The following is a 15,000-nucleotide window of genomic DNA, read 5'->3' as shown; positions in this document are numbered from 1 at the left end:
GCTTGAAAATATGTGATTTAAAAAATTGAATTACTGCATGATATATGTAAACTGTTTTCTGTTTTCAAACTGTATAAATAAATTATTAATGTATATGTTTAACATAAGTATCTATAAATAAAATCATTTCCTAATTGTAAATTTTCCATTTTCAGATCCGAGTAGTTAATGCATTTCAAATGGACCTAGATACCTCTCATTTAGACAGCTACGATAAACGAAGTAGGCCATCACTAATTAGCCTACAGTCACTCCAGGCCAAATCTGGGGTATCAAAAAAGCCGATGCTTGCAAGCTCCCCCGAGGTTGAGGAGAGTCGATCATCACCATGGTTAGGACATCAAGATAGTATACCCTATGCTGATGAATAATATGTGTACAGACTTTTTATAACCTTAAAATTTATAGTTGGGCATTTCATTATGATCCTTCAAAATATCAATTACTAATAGATGTTAAATATTATTCAAATGAAACAAAAATGCATACAAGACCGCTAAAAATGTCTGATCATTCATTTGGTTGTTACTACAGTAGAATCATTTGGTTCGTTTCTACAGTAGAAATGAACAGAGTTGTGTGTCTTAACTTAGTGAAATGTCTGACTTGAGCTTTTAGGGTTTTGTGTATTTAGTTGCATTGCTTTCATATTTTATTTTAAAACAGCAGGAGTGGATCTATCAGCAGTCTGTCTGTTGTTTCTACCAGCAAATCAGTTAAGATATTTATAACCAGTTTGGAATGCAGATACAAACTTAAGGTTGTGTATGATAAATAGAAAAATTCATTGTATCATATAACATCAAAACAGAATCATTGTGCTTCTAGAACCACTCCTGTATTTTACTATGTTGTTTTCAGTGACAATGTAACCGTTTTCAGGGTTTTAGCTTGTTCTGTGTATAATTATAGTTTGAACATACTATTATAGTACTTTTGTACTTTGATTTTTTTTCATTTTTTAAGTTCATATCTCTTGCAAGTCTTGAGCTTATAGTATATTGCTTTTCTATATCTTCATCACAGTAATCAGGGTACTTGGTAACTATTTTATTCAAGAATGATGGCAATAAATATATTGGATTTAAAGATATCAATTTGCAGAAAAAACAGATTTGATCAGCTTTTAAAATTACACCAAACCTAAAATATATCTTGTACCCCTTTAGGACAAAAACAGTTTTATGTTGCATGATATCAAGATAAAGTTCTTCTAGGTTAACAAACTTTTCCACACTTTTAAAGTTTGATATCAGCAACCATGTCAGTTCATTCATAGACCTACTTTAAGCATTTTATCAAATTTAAAAAAAGATAATATTAACAAACTGAGTTATCAAGTACACCAGGATACGAGTGTTGAATAAACCAAATATAGAAACTTGTACATATACAGAGAATTATTTATTATCTTTTGTGTATATAGTTTAGATTGTTAGTGATAACATATTTATAAGTTCATACACAATATTGTTATTATCACAGTGCAAATAGTGACTAAAATTATACATTTACAGTCACTTACTTTTATCATTTTGAATATTTAGTTTTCACATTTTTTTTTTATTTGAATGAAGGAAATAGTTTTTAAACATTTTTTAATTGATATCTAAAGTAAATCACCTTTTTCTTCTATTGTTGATGGATCGGATAGGTCTAAAGCTAGATGGAATGATATGAAAGTAGAATATATAGAATAATTAAATGCATGAGATTATATCACTATTTATAGGAATTTAAATAGAATACTCAGCAAGATATAAAATGTAGTACCTCTACCTAGCTCAATGAGATTAGAGTTACTTATCTTTGTGAATAGAGTTATTCCCCTTGAAGTGCAGGTGGAGAACTTGTCTGGATAGAAGAATAAATTTTAATATGTTAAACATAACATATTATCTTTCTGTATGATATATTACAAATACATTCCCTTTTCTGGGTGTAATACTTTAATTAGGAAAACATCAGGGGAGATTACTCTTGTAAAAAGATCAAGAATTGAACTATAGTAAAGGGGATTACTCTTGAGCAAGGAAAGTGTCATACTTTGTTATAAATATATTTATGATCATGTGAAAAATTGTGTCTAAATGTTGAATGAAATAAGGGTAATATTTGTAATTTTATGTATAAATGGCTTCTGTTTACAAGAGTTTTTTCAAGGTCATTTCGAGGTGATTTTTTTAGATAACTATGCATTTTAATGTTTTAGTTCAAAAGCTTTTCTAATTAGAATTCATATCATCCACAATTGAAATCCTAAGAAAAATGATAAAGCAAAATAAATAGTTACATATCAAGATTTAAAGTATAGAATTAAAACAGCTGATAATGTTATAATTTATTATACTTGTCATATCAAAAAAGGACTGATGTTACATGTATAAGTAAAACATTTTTTTTCTTCTGAAAAATCCTAACTTCTTTAACTAACAGAGAACATTATGTTAAAAATATAAGAGAATTTTTAAGTTTTATATAGCATACACATGACCATAGATTTCATCACCAGACATGCATGTATGTAGCTTCTAATATGCATTAGTGTAAATTCTTCAATATTTAAACTATTTATTTTTGTTAGTTTTTTTATTAATTTTTGTCTTTAACTTGGATTGTTTATTTTAATGTCTATAAGTTATTTTATTTTAAATTAGACTAAATAATTGTTTTTATTTTATCTAAAATGAACATGATGTTGTATATATTTATTTGTGACAAAAATCTTAAGATTTCTGCAGTTCCATGACATAAAGTAGAAGGTATGGTAAGACCATTTTCTTTGGCATCAAAATACAAAATAATGTTAAGAACTTGTCACCCGTCAAGACATTCTTTTAACTGCATATTTCTATAATGGTAAAATGGTATTTTAAATTACATTTCTGCTGTAGGTATAGAAATGTATCATTTGAAAGGAATTCAGTTTCTAATTTTATTTCTGGAATGTATTTTGCATTTTTTCTAAAACTAAGGCTCCTTCTCTCACATATTATGTTGACATTCAAGTTTTGACTTACAGTTTAAGTCCCATCATGTATTGAGTGTCAAAATGTGTGAATCCCAAACCTTTATTTTTTAGCCCAAATATTTTAACTAATTTTTATACTACTGCAAAACAAAAATTGCATCATATAATGCTATCATGTTTATTTGATGTTTTCATATACATTTAGTATGTCCACTGGTTGAGATAAAAAAAAAAAAAAAAAGGAAGGGAGGGTTGAAGTAGCTTGACATGTGCCTGTCCCAGGTCAAAACCAGATCAGTAATTGTTTTTTTTATATATAAATGTTTGTCCTATGAGGGGGAGGACAGGGGTAAGGGAGACAGGGAGAAAGGGGTAGGAGAAAGGAGAGGAAGGCTGGGAGAAAGGAAAAAAAGTTGGAGAGAAAAATAAAATATCTCTTTTTTCTGGTAAATTAAAAAAAAAAAAAAAAGGAGAAGAGGGGTAGGAGAAAGGAGAAGAGGGGTGTGAGAAGGGAGAAGGGTACCCCCTGTCCTCCCCCTCTCCTATGGGGATTTGGGTGCTGATGATAGATCTTGATATATCAGTTGATTTTATTCACAAAATTTCTAGACCATAGTTAATTGGAGAGGTTAGGAATTATCAGTATTTTGCATTTATAAAACTTAATGGTGCTTATCATACCTCTATTAAGATGGCTATGGTGCTTATCATACCTCTATTAAGATGGCTATCAAAGTATAAACTGCAGTGCATTGTTTCTTTGGTATGAAGCAATTTTACATAATCTACAATTTATTATATAACATTTAACAATTAAATGTTTGACCTTGCTTTTTATGTTACAGCTATACAAAACACTTAACTCAAACTAATTCTTTCAAGTTTTAATGAATGTACTACATTTACATTATAATTGTACTTCATATGAAAACACTAAAATTCTTTAGGAGCTCTTGACTTTAGACTGAAATTGTTGAAATAAAAATTTAACAGCCAAATAATGCATGTTAAAACATCTGTTAATCATGTGATTCGTATAACCTTTAAAGTTGTATGCTAAGAAATTGTCAATGATTTTACCTTCCTCAGTATTACTAAAATTGGTTCATAATAATTTGACAAATGCGGAAAAAACTGTTACACATAATTATTAAAGTTGACCTAAGGATTAAAGACCTTGGCTTATATTTTGCAATAGTACACAGCCTTTGATTGTTCTATACCTCTTAACTTTTAAAGTTGGAAGAGTTGAGTAATTTGTCAAGGTCACTCTAAGAGGTCGTTGTCCTTCCTTCTGTATAGGACCACTCAAAGATGAAAGAAGGTTAAGTGTAAATCCTAATCCTTTGGTATTTTAATAGCAAATGGAAAAACCAGTAAAACAAATATCTATTTAACCTAAAATTTCAATTTAATATGAAAATACATATATAAACAATTAAATTAGCTTGCTCTGCATGTTGTTGGATTATCTAAAATTGCTTCATAATCTCAGACCACATAAAATACCATGAACTTTCAGATTTTTAAACATATCACTCAGATTAAGAATAATGCATGGTTAAGAGAATTCCAAGTATACAAAATTGTTTAAATTTGTGCAAAATATAAATCTATAAATGTAACTTTTTTTTTAAAGTTTTATGTCTTTGCTGCAATTGCCAGTCAAAACAGTACCAGCATCTTTATCTCCTCTCTTAAACTAATTTTCTATTTTCAGATGTTCAAGTTTCAAGAGAAAATGACCAATAATTTACGAAAAATCAAGACTTGCAAGAATTTTATGTATTGTGAAGTCATAGCTAGTAGATTCTGTGTAGAACTGTTGTGTATTATGTACCCATTCAGCTTGTTAATTTTCATTTGAATATGATACATCTTATTTCTTATTGGTTTATAATCCCCATCATGTGACATAATACTTTTTTCTGATTGGTTTGTAATCAATATCATATGAATGAAAACAATTGTGTGCATGTAAACTAATTTGTTACAATAAATACACATTGAATGAGAACAAATGAACAATGTACATATAAAAAAGAAAGTTGAGTGTCACTGCATGTTCAGATATTGCACGATGTAAATATATATACCATCTTTTTTCCAGTGTTTGCCATCCCTGCACAAAATATTCATTGAAATGGAATCAAATAGACTTCCAGTTGTAATTCATTCATTAAACAGATAAAAGAAATACTTAATTGAATGATATGCCAAAAGAAAGTGGTTCACTTTTACTGAGAACTGGTATACAAAATCAAATGATTCAACAAGATATTTACTAGGGAAAAATGTTCAAAGTTAAGATATCTTACATTTACTTGACAGAGACAAAGACAGGTTGGTACCCCAATATGAATAATGAAAAAAAAATTGATGCTTTAAATTGAGCTCAATAACCATTACTTTAAAGTTTCTTTAACAAACATTGGACCAACATTATTTTTTCGAAAACTAAAATCAGCGATTCCTTTAGAGGTTTAATATCTGTCATTAATAGGAAATTTTTTAACTTGGATCTTATTGACAAGAAATTTAAGATTGTATATTTAATATGACTGAAATATAAAAAAATCTTATCAAAGTAGTTTTTGTCTTGGTCTGGATCATTTGATTTTAGTATAAGAGTTGTCAGGAACTATCCTCTGAACTCAAATCTAAGCTCAGGGATGTATCACAATTCTGCTATGAGTTTGAATACTTCGAGTATTGCAATATAGTCAAGAATGATCAACATTTGCATTTCTAAAAAATCAAAATAGCTTTAAAGTCCCATAAAAATGATGCATCTATATGCCAGTGCTTAAATTTTATCTTCCATCTTTACTTGGAAGACATTTTCCCCCTTCACTCATTAATTCTTTCTGAATGTGAATTTTGTACAAAATATCAGCCAGTTTGGAATAGAATTATAAATCATGATTTGTATATGATTAAATTTCAAGTAGGTAACCTGTCATAAGGGAAATTTACTTGTCAGGCAGCCGTTTTGAGATATCAAACTTTATAATAACTCCCCTTATCTCCCATCAGATATTTGTGAAAGGGGAGACAACTTAACTATTTCACTCTTCAATATTTTTCAACTTTAAAATAAGTATGTGAAGTTAATTGTTATGATTCAAGTGCAGGTCATAGTTGATGTATTAAAATTGTTATGCATTTAATCATGCTTTATGTCAGCTATGATTTAAATTCTGAATAAAAATGGCTATATTTGCAATGAAAATTATTCAAACGGCACCAATTCAGCTTATTTTATGCATTCGTTCTTTTGAAAAATTAAATCTATCGCTAGATAAAGTGGAGAGTTGATTAACCCTTCATTCCGCCAAAAGTTTTGAAAAGATCAGGTTTTAATTGATTTTTTTTCTTGTTGGAAGTAACCTGTTCTTCATTATTCAATCAACTTCTAAGATGAGCAGTTTTTGGAAAGGTTTGACTGTATGTTAGTTACATGTCAATTAAAAAAATAGCTGCATGACTTTTAGATGCTTTTCCTATCTATCCATGGTAGAAAACCTGACTCAAAATTGACCAGTTGAAAAATTGCTAAAATGTGTTGGTTGCTATGAATGATTAATGTCATGTAAAGAGAAGTGTTTGAGCCATTATATGGCCAAGTATTCCATTCCCTTTAACACCATTTATGTGTGTATATGTTAGATTTTGATATTTTTACCTTTAGCCTGATTGTTCTGTACATACAAGATTGAAACTAGTTCATTGTGATATTATGAATATTTAATGATTTCTACAAATTACTTCGACATCTCATTAGATATATACATTATATATATACTGTATTGTTTTTAGATGTTACATGTTATAAATGTCTGACTTGGCTTTTCTATTAGATTGTAGAAATGGTTGTAGGATTTTATTTTTTTATTTTCTTGGAAAGGGATATACCAAAGGAGAAGGTATGATGAGAACAGTTTTCGGGCCCTTTGAAATCACAAATCAAAAGGTATTTAATTTTTCAAATACGTCCCTCACATGAACACAAGAATCTGCATTTGCTCATTTATAAATTTTAATGTCTGATTTTGTTAAGTTCTCAAAATGAGACTATTTTGGAAGTTTAATGACAAAGTTGAAACAGAAACACAGGTATATTAGACATAATTCAAAAGCAAAGATAATGCATTACCTAAATAGATATTTCGCTGTAAGCTGTCTTATACAAAGGCATAAACAAATCTTATGAAAAAATTTATTTGGCAATTTCAGAAGCCAATATATAGCTCTTATCATACCTTTGCCTTTATTGTACAATGTACTTTTAATTTTAATTTTTCTTATTAAATCTTACAAAACAGATTTTTTGAGTCCTTTGCAAGAAAAATATTCATCTTTAAACTACTGCATAAAGACTTGCATTTGGAACCAAAGTTAACAGAGTTATTCAAAACATTTTTGCAAAATAAAAGATGAATTTAAAAACAAATGAAATAGATAGTTGTATTTTGTCAATTTAAGCCATTTATAGACATTTGAATTGTAAAAATATTAAAAATTCTAGATTCTAAATATATTATACTTCTGGAGAGCCAACCATATTAAACTTCTGATTCTGTCATTAAATATTCATATTGTCATTGATAATAATATTATACCATTTTTATTGTTTTTAGAACATAATGTTGCTTTATTGGTAGTATTGTTATATAAAGCTATTAATAACATGGTACATGCCAATGTGTTAAAAACAAGCAGAAAAAATAGTTCAAACTTTTGTATTGATAAGTCAAATACCTTAAATTTTCTCTTTTCTTAGTCAAATGCTAATTCTTAGTTTTTAAGTCATTAGTTTTTACTGTACAATGGAGTCTTATTCTTATTTTTCTGTGTATAGTGTTATTGAAATGGTATTGAGGTAGTCGAAATTAAATCTGTTTATAAAAGTCAACAATATTTTAAGACATAATACCTATAATAGATGAAATCAGTATTGTTGAAGATAGTATAATATTTTGCTCTCTGACAAATGTTCTTTTATCCTGTATGTAATTCATTATGTTTTAACTTAAAAATATAAAAGGTATTGCATTTTTTCTGCTGACATTTTAACATAAATTTAACCGGCATTATCATGGGTTATTTCCCTTTGACTTGCTGAGAGGATTGTTATCCATCTAAGAGTTAGATATTCTAGATAATGTTAAACGTGTAAGTTCTCATCATATTTGTAATAAAACCAATTTTTACAAAGATTTCCGCTATTTATTGATTTCCCTTGTTATCATGAGTGAGTCCAGCAGAAACTATTTCAATCCATCTACTCCATTCATCCAAGCAAAATACTGTATGTTATGCATAATATATAACTGTATGAATGAATTGTGGATTCTCATGTATAGGCAATATTACCTCTTGTTGTCCAATGAATTCTGAGTTGATTTAAGGGGTTTTCTTTATGTGCATTCTGTTTTTGTTGGCCAGAAATATGATGAGCAACCTCCCCTTATTTTACCTATCACATAATGTTTTACTGATCATGGTCAACATGATGGAAGTCCATACTATTAGATCTTTCTATACTATTAGGTTTGTGCTTGTCTTATTGAAGAACCTTAGTAAACCTCATCACCAAATCCCAATTTATTGTTTGTGTTGGTAAGTCTTCATTTTGTAGACTTTTGTTTGCCTATCCATATTTTTCCTTATTTGTCACAATTTGTTGTTTTTTTCTTACTTATGGTTTTTGATTTGGCCCTTGGTATCTCCATACTCTTTATTGTGGGATATACATATAGCTGATAAAAGCAAGTTTTGATTATAGCTCTGATGGAAATGATGGAATATGGGGCAAGTGAGCTTTTGCAATCACTTGCTGTCATTTGGTGTCTGTTGTCTTAGTCCATGCATGTTCACTCTTTTAATAATTATCATCCTTTATTAATTAGTATATCCTTTTAGTATATCCTTTTATTATATCTGTTTTAAAAATATCAGTGATGAAAAGTTATTTTTTTTAATTTGAGTTAACTACAATTACGGACAAAGGAAGATAACTGCAATTTTAAAAAATAATTTTAACCAACTACAATTATGGACAAAGGAAGATAACTCCAATTTAAAAATAATAATTTTCCACCATTTTTAGTCCGTTCTTCGTCTGGTATCCGTTATTCGTCATCCGTAAACTTTTCTATATCGATAATGTCCTTTCATTACAGCCGATTGCATTGAGAGTGTAGGGAGAGGAATAATACTTGGTTTAATTACCTTGCTCAGTGTTACCTGAACTGTGAAATCATTATTAGGTGAGTTATACTACCCTCCTTTCGAAGTAGTCTAGTCCTACAGACAGATATATTGGTTATCTGTTGGACTAGTCTATCCTTAAAGGAGGGTATTTTAACTAACCTTATACTGACTTCATAGTTCAGCTAGCAAGCTAACCAAATGATTTACCTTTGCCTACACACTCAGTGAAATCTGCTGTAAACGAAAGCCACCCCTAGCTGAAACATTTAATGAATAAATAACAAAAATTTCTTGTTTAATCTATAATATATAAATTTTGTGAGCTTCGAACTTTGAAGTCCAGGTTGGTTAGCCAACATTACCACCATGGCTTGGAATTACACAAACTGGTCAACTTGCAGTTTTTGGAGGACATATTTGAGAGAGAAAAAAGCTATAGCAATCAGGAATCAACTTGGTTAAAATGGATAAGCACAACAAAGTCTATCTACTCTGAAAATTTAAGAAAATATGTCTAGTAACCCGGTTTTTTTTGTTATTGTCTCATAATTCTTTTTGAGCAGTTCTTGGCAATTGTTACGAGACTAGCTACTTTGAAAGTGTAAATTGCTAAATGCAGTTCAATGTGCTCGAAATATTTCAGAATAATCAGCTGTTTCTCTATCGGCTTATTGTCCCTGAAATAAGTTGGGCCCCCAATAGTTTTAAATATATATAAGAAGATGCGGTACGAGTGCCAATGAGACAACTCTCCATCCCAGTCACAATTTATAAAAGTCGACCATTATAGGTCAAAGCCTTCAACACAGAGCCTTGGCTAACCTCGAACAGCAAGCTATAAAGGGTTACAGAATGACTAATTTGAAACCATTCAAACAGGAAAACCAACGGTCTAATCTATATTAAAAAAAACTGAGAAACGAGAAACTCTTACGAACTACATAAAAAAAACAATCACTGAACATCAGTTTGCCGACTTAAGACAGGTGCAAACAAATGTAGCTGGTTTAAACGTTTTATTAGGTATACCAACCTTCACCCTTACATGCCTCAAACAATAGTGTTACATCACAACATAGAAAGCCATTTTCGAAAATCTTTTAAAAAATCTTGTTACGTTTCGTAGTTTTTGAAAGACAAAAGGTTTCTTTTATGGTTATTTAGAGAGAATAATTCCACATCCAATTTCCAATGACATATCTCAAAAACAATGACCTTTCAGTTTTTTCTGTTCGTTAAGTTCCGTTAACTATCTACTATAAATTAGGATTTTATATTTTATTTAAGTCTCACCTCTTGTGATACTACAAATTAACGACAGGGCTTTTAAAAGCTTGTTATTTTGAAACATAAGACGAGAACATCCTAAATCCGCTTTTGTGGTGACATTTATTATATAATAAACAGAGCCAAAGACGTGACAATTTGTCTAAAACAACTTTTCCAGGATGCAGTTCAAGATTTGTATGGCAATGTTATCCTATTTATGTTTTTTTAAATAATTCGGCTTCGAGCATCACTGACTTAGTCTTTAATTGTCATGATGTGTATTCTTGTGAAGTAGAATTGGTACCATAAGTATTATTAGATCAGTCATTGGTCAATATTACAAACTTATCACATGCAGATTAAAGGTAAAATGTTTGATATAAATAATGAAGTAACATAGATATTTTGCACCATGCGGGTCCTTGACATTGTTAAGTGGTAAAACGCACTTATATTGAACCTATAATAATATAGAGGGGGTCGTTATTCGGAGAGCCCGGTGTCATCGAACCAATAGGTTCTGATGTCGTCAACATCACAATTTAATTGGACATAAATTAATACGATACACAAATTACGCGAGCCTGATACAAGAATATGATATACCACTTAATGATAAACTTGTTTAAATTTGATATCCTATTGCGAAATCACCTCAACACTTGTATCAAACTTAATAAATTGCAATTATATCAGGTTTAACATGCATTATTAAAGTAATTTTCACACAGTCTCGCATTGGCAGGAAAAATAAAGTACAGAAACTCTTTTTTGGCTCATTCGACCAAAGGAATTATGCGAGCTGTCGAAATCAATTAGCGTCAGTCGTCGTCCATAAACTTTTACCAAAATCTTCTCTGAATGCCTTTGCTCGGAACAAAACTTCATACATGATCATTTTTAGTATCTAGCTAAAAAAATATATGTTCGATGATCCTGCCTACTTACCGACAAGATCATAGTGATAAAATGTAAAGTATTGTCTTATATCTAAATTTTTTTATTATAGATGGGAGAAAGGCAAAAACATGTTCAGAATGTCATGACCTATCTACAGCAATTTTCAATTGTCTTGCTGTCGAAAGTCAGGGGGTTTCTCTTGGCACTTCGTTTTCATAAATCTCTTATAGCAAAGTGTGCTGAGAGTGGTGTTTAATACCAAGAAACAATCAATCAATCCTGAATATATGAAAGATGGTATTTTACCGCACTATTCATTACGTTGGATGTGTGTCATCTACTTATAGTAAGAACCACATATATTAAGATGTGGTATGATTTTCACATCCAACAACAATGAGCAAAACACATACCGTTTGCTAAGCTATAAAGTGCCCTGGCATGACACAATTCTAAACAATAAAAAAGAGAAAAACAATGACCTGATATTAATGTTAAGACTTATACACAAATATCTTAACAGACATGCAACAACCAACAGCCCAATTACAGAATTTTAACTTTGGGCAAGTAGAGTCTTTAACTCTTCCATTTCATGCAACTGGTATTTGGAAAGGACTTAAAACATAAAATTGGCCGAAGACAAAAGACACATAACACTGATCTAAGAGTTTTCACAATCACTTGAAGATAGTCCAAAGTTACTTTAGAATTAAAGCAAAAAACATGCTCTGTCGGAATATGCTATTAATCAGAACAAACATCCAACGTATTTATGGGCGTATTGCATTTCCGCTAATTTTTCAAAGTCCCAATACTACGTTTCCGCAAATTCAAAGTATACGTTTCCGCAATTTGTATTTATTACTTTTCCGCAAAATTACCTGGTAAATTATAAATATTTAGATATATATTAGACAAATTAGGTATCACCTCTTGACCCAGAGGTAAAGAGAACAATGAATGGTGCCGAGTCTTTCATGCACACCTAATACATTTGTCTTTGTCGATGTGTTATTGAAACTGCAAACAACATCTTACATAAAGACGAGTAGTCTAACTGTAAAACAAGTTGCTTTCTTTAAAAAAAAGAAATGCAATCGTAAACCCAAATGCTTGTTTGGCATTATATATATATATTAGATAATTGTTTAATAAAGATGTATTGTCTTATATTACTTTTGTTGTGCATAAGAATTAGAAACTGACATTGCCTGTTTACTTAATGTAATACCGGCTTCACACATCAACGTATAGATCCGACGTACGTCGGCCGTGGCCAAAACAATCATGCACGCTACCAATACGCTAGTAATTTTGATGCATTTAACCTGTCAATCATATCTGTATCGTGTGCACAACGAGCGCACAACGAGCTTAAAGCGTGTAATGGGTGTGCGTAAAGCCGTGAAGATGAACATCTGGAGAGAATGACTTAGAATGCAATAGACAGTCCATGTACAGAGAGAGAAGAAAACTCACTGCTTTGCTGAATGTTTAATACAAGATATGCAAAAAAACAGAAGAAGTTATAAGCTTTTGCTGATTATGTTTTAGCCACAAACGTTGATGACACAGTGCTTTGCTCCCACTATCCGTATAGGCTGTAACTCTATCTACCATATACCGCAAGACGTACTAGTAATGGAGCAGAAGCATTCCACGGGGAATTATTATGAACGATTTATGCTTTTCATTCTTCAATATTTGTCTTTTTAGGCCATACATTGAAGTTACAAGCTATAAATACATACTTCAAATTAGGAAGAACCCATGCATTATCAGTACGAAGAAAGTATGTTTCATAAACGGAAACATTTGCCGTGTAAACTGCCGGTTCCAAGTTAAAATAAAGGTGGAGGGAAGTCATTTTTCTCCTTATTGGTGCAATCGTATATTTTATTTTTGGTGCAAATGATACCATGTTATTTTAAAACAGGTGGCGCAAACATAGCATTGGAGAAAAAAAGTTGTGGCGCAAAAGGACGCATTTTTGTCGCAAACGGATCTCTCCCGACAGAACTGGCTTATGAACTCATATATATCAAGATATATCTGATTAGTGCTGTCTTTTGAACATACGTTTTCATACGTTATGACGAGTTTTGCTTGCAAGTAATGATGACCTTTAAAATAATACATACTGATTATTTTTTTATTCTGACTTGGCTTTCGATCAACAGGTATTCCTTAATTATTTGCGGATAAGTAACAATTTATTTTTTCCGGAATAGTTACCTTTTTTCCGGAAAAGTAAGATATTTATTTGCGGAAACGTAAACTTTTTTTTGCGGAAACGTCATATTTTTTTTCCGGAAAAGTAATGCCAATTTGCGGAAACGTAAAACGCCGGTATTTATGTACATCAATTATATAACTTTATAAAAGCGACAATATTTTTATCATGTGATAGAACTAGCCAAACGTATCTGTGAAGTCATTGATTTTTTCACATGAATGAATTTGAAATGTAAAGAAGGCAATTTCCAATGCATGAATGTAACCAGAGAACACAATTTACTGTCGTTTTAGCTTGGTGTCCGTTTATCATGTCGTGTCTACTTATTAGTCCCGTCTTCCAGTATATTTGAGAATGACATGCTAATTCTAGAATTTGAAATTAAGTATGAACCGTATGTGAAGGTGTTGCAAAACCCTCCCTCTGTCGGTAATATAATCTACTGTTTCTTTAAAGGATAGCTACGTCTATAATCATGGCTCAGCAAACTGCATTTAAATAAATACATGTATGCACTAATACTAAAGTTAGTTGTACCAATAAAGAGTTTTAGTGTACGTTTTGTCATTCTATTTACAACAGATTATAAAAAGGGGAAAATGTATGTTCCACAAAAAATGTATTCACCCAGCTATATGAAAGTGTGCCCCTGTTCAAATCAGTATCCTCTTTTGTGGTAGATGTGTGTTAGACTTTATCGTACATCTCGGCTTCGTCTCGATTTTTCTTTGGGGTTATAATCTTCTCTATTTCCCACTCAACAAGGTGGTATCTATATTGTATATGTGTACTGCAAAAAGTATTTAAGTAAAGATAAATTTTAATTTGCAACTTTTGATCGGAGATCATTGGGGAATATATGTACTGAAATTAATCATTTCTGTATCATACAACACTTGATTTGGGTAAACTAGTATTAGTAATCTAGAGATGGTCCGGTGGACTGTGGAACTTGTCATTTGTGAAGACCTTTGTGTTCACACCAAGCTTTTTGCTTTTGAACTGTCGAATACTTATACCTTATACTTTTTCATATTTATATTATTTTACGGTACTGAGGACCAAACGTGCAAACTGTAGAATTATGTATTATGATCGAGTTCACATTTTAATTTAGTGGCCAGCTGAGGTCCACTTCCGGGTTCTCTCTGCGTTGAAGACTCATTGGTGGCCTTCGGCTGCTATCTGCTCTTTGGTAGGGTTGTTGTCTCTTTGACATACTAACCATTTCCGTTTTCAATTTTATTATGTTTTTGACATTGAAATATCGTGTGTGTGTATAACACCATTGAAGTTAGCCATCATCTCCGAAGTGCTTAACCCAATGAAGTAATGGGAAGGATTGTAAGGTCACTCGTTCACTGAATATGTTCAACATCCTCACAAATTGAAAATGCTAAGTATC

At 30.9% G+C, this 15,000-nt stretch overlaps 1 protein-coding gene across 14 annotated transcripts in view; it reads left to right on the top strand.

Moving 5' to 3' along the window:
* Positions 1 to 8,190, top strand: part of LOC134680677 (plasma membrane calcium-transporting ATPase 2-like) — a 119,907-nt gene extending 111,717 nt beyond the window's left edge. For 12 of the 14 annotated variants that reach the window (XM_063539928.1, XM_063539818.1, XM_063539846.1 and 9 more), the window contains one exon: positions 156 to 8,190. In XM_063539928.1, the coding sequence (XP_063395998.1) occupies positions 156 to 371 (216 nt within the window). In that variant the 3' untranslated portion in view covers positions 372 to 8,190. The remainder of the gene's footprint in view (positions 1 to 155) is intronic. The other 2 variants (XM_063539936.1, XM_063539837.1) reach the window with 2 other exon arrangements.
* The last annotated feature ends 6,810 nt before the right edge of the window (positions 8,191 to 15,000 follow it).

The sequence above is a fragment of the Mytilus trossulus genome, chromosome 1 (assembly GCF_036588685.1).
Source record: "Mytilus trossulus isolate FHL-02 chromosome 1, PNRI_Mtr1.1.1.hap1, whole genome shotgun sequence".
Taxonomy (NCBI): domain Eukaryota; kingdom Metazoa; phylum Mollusca; class Bivalvia; order Mytilida; family Mytilidae; genus Mytilus; species Mytilus trossulus.
This window is presented reverse-complemented; position numbering and strand designations above follow the sequence as displayed.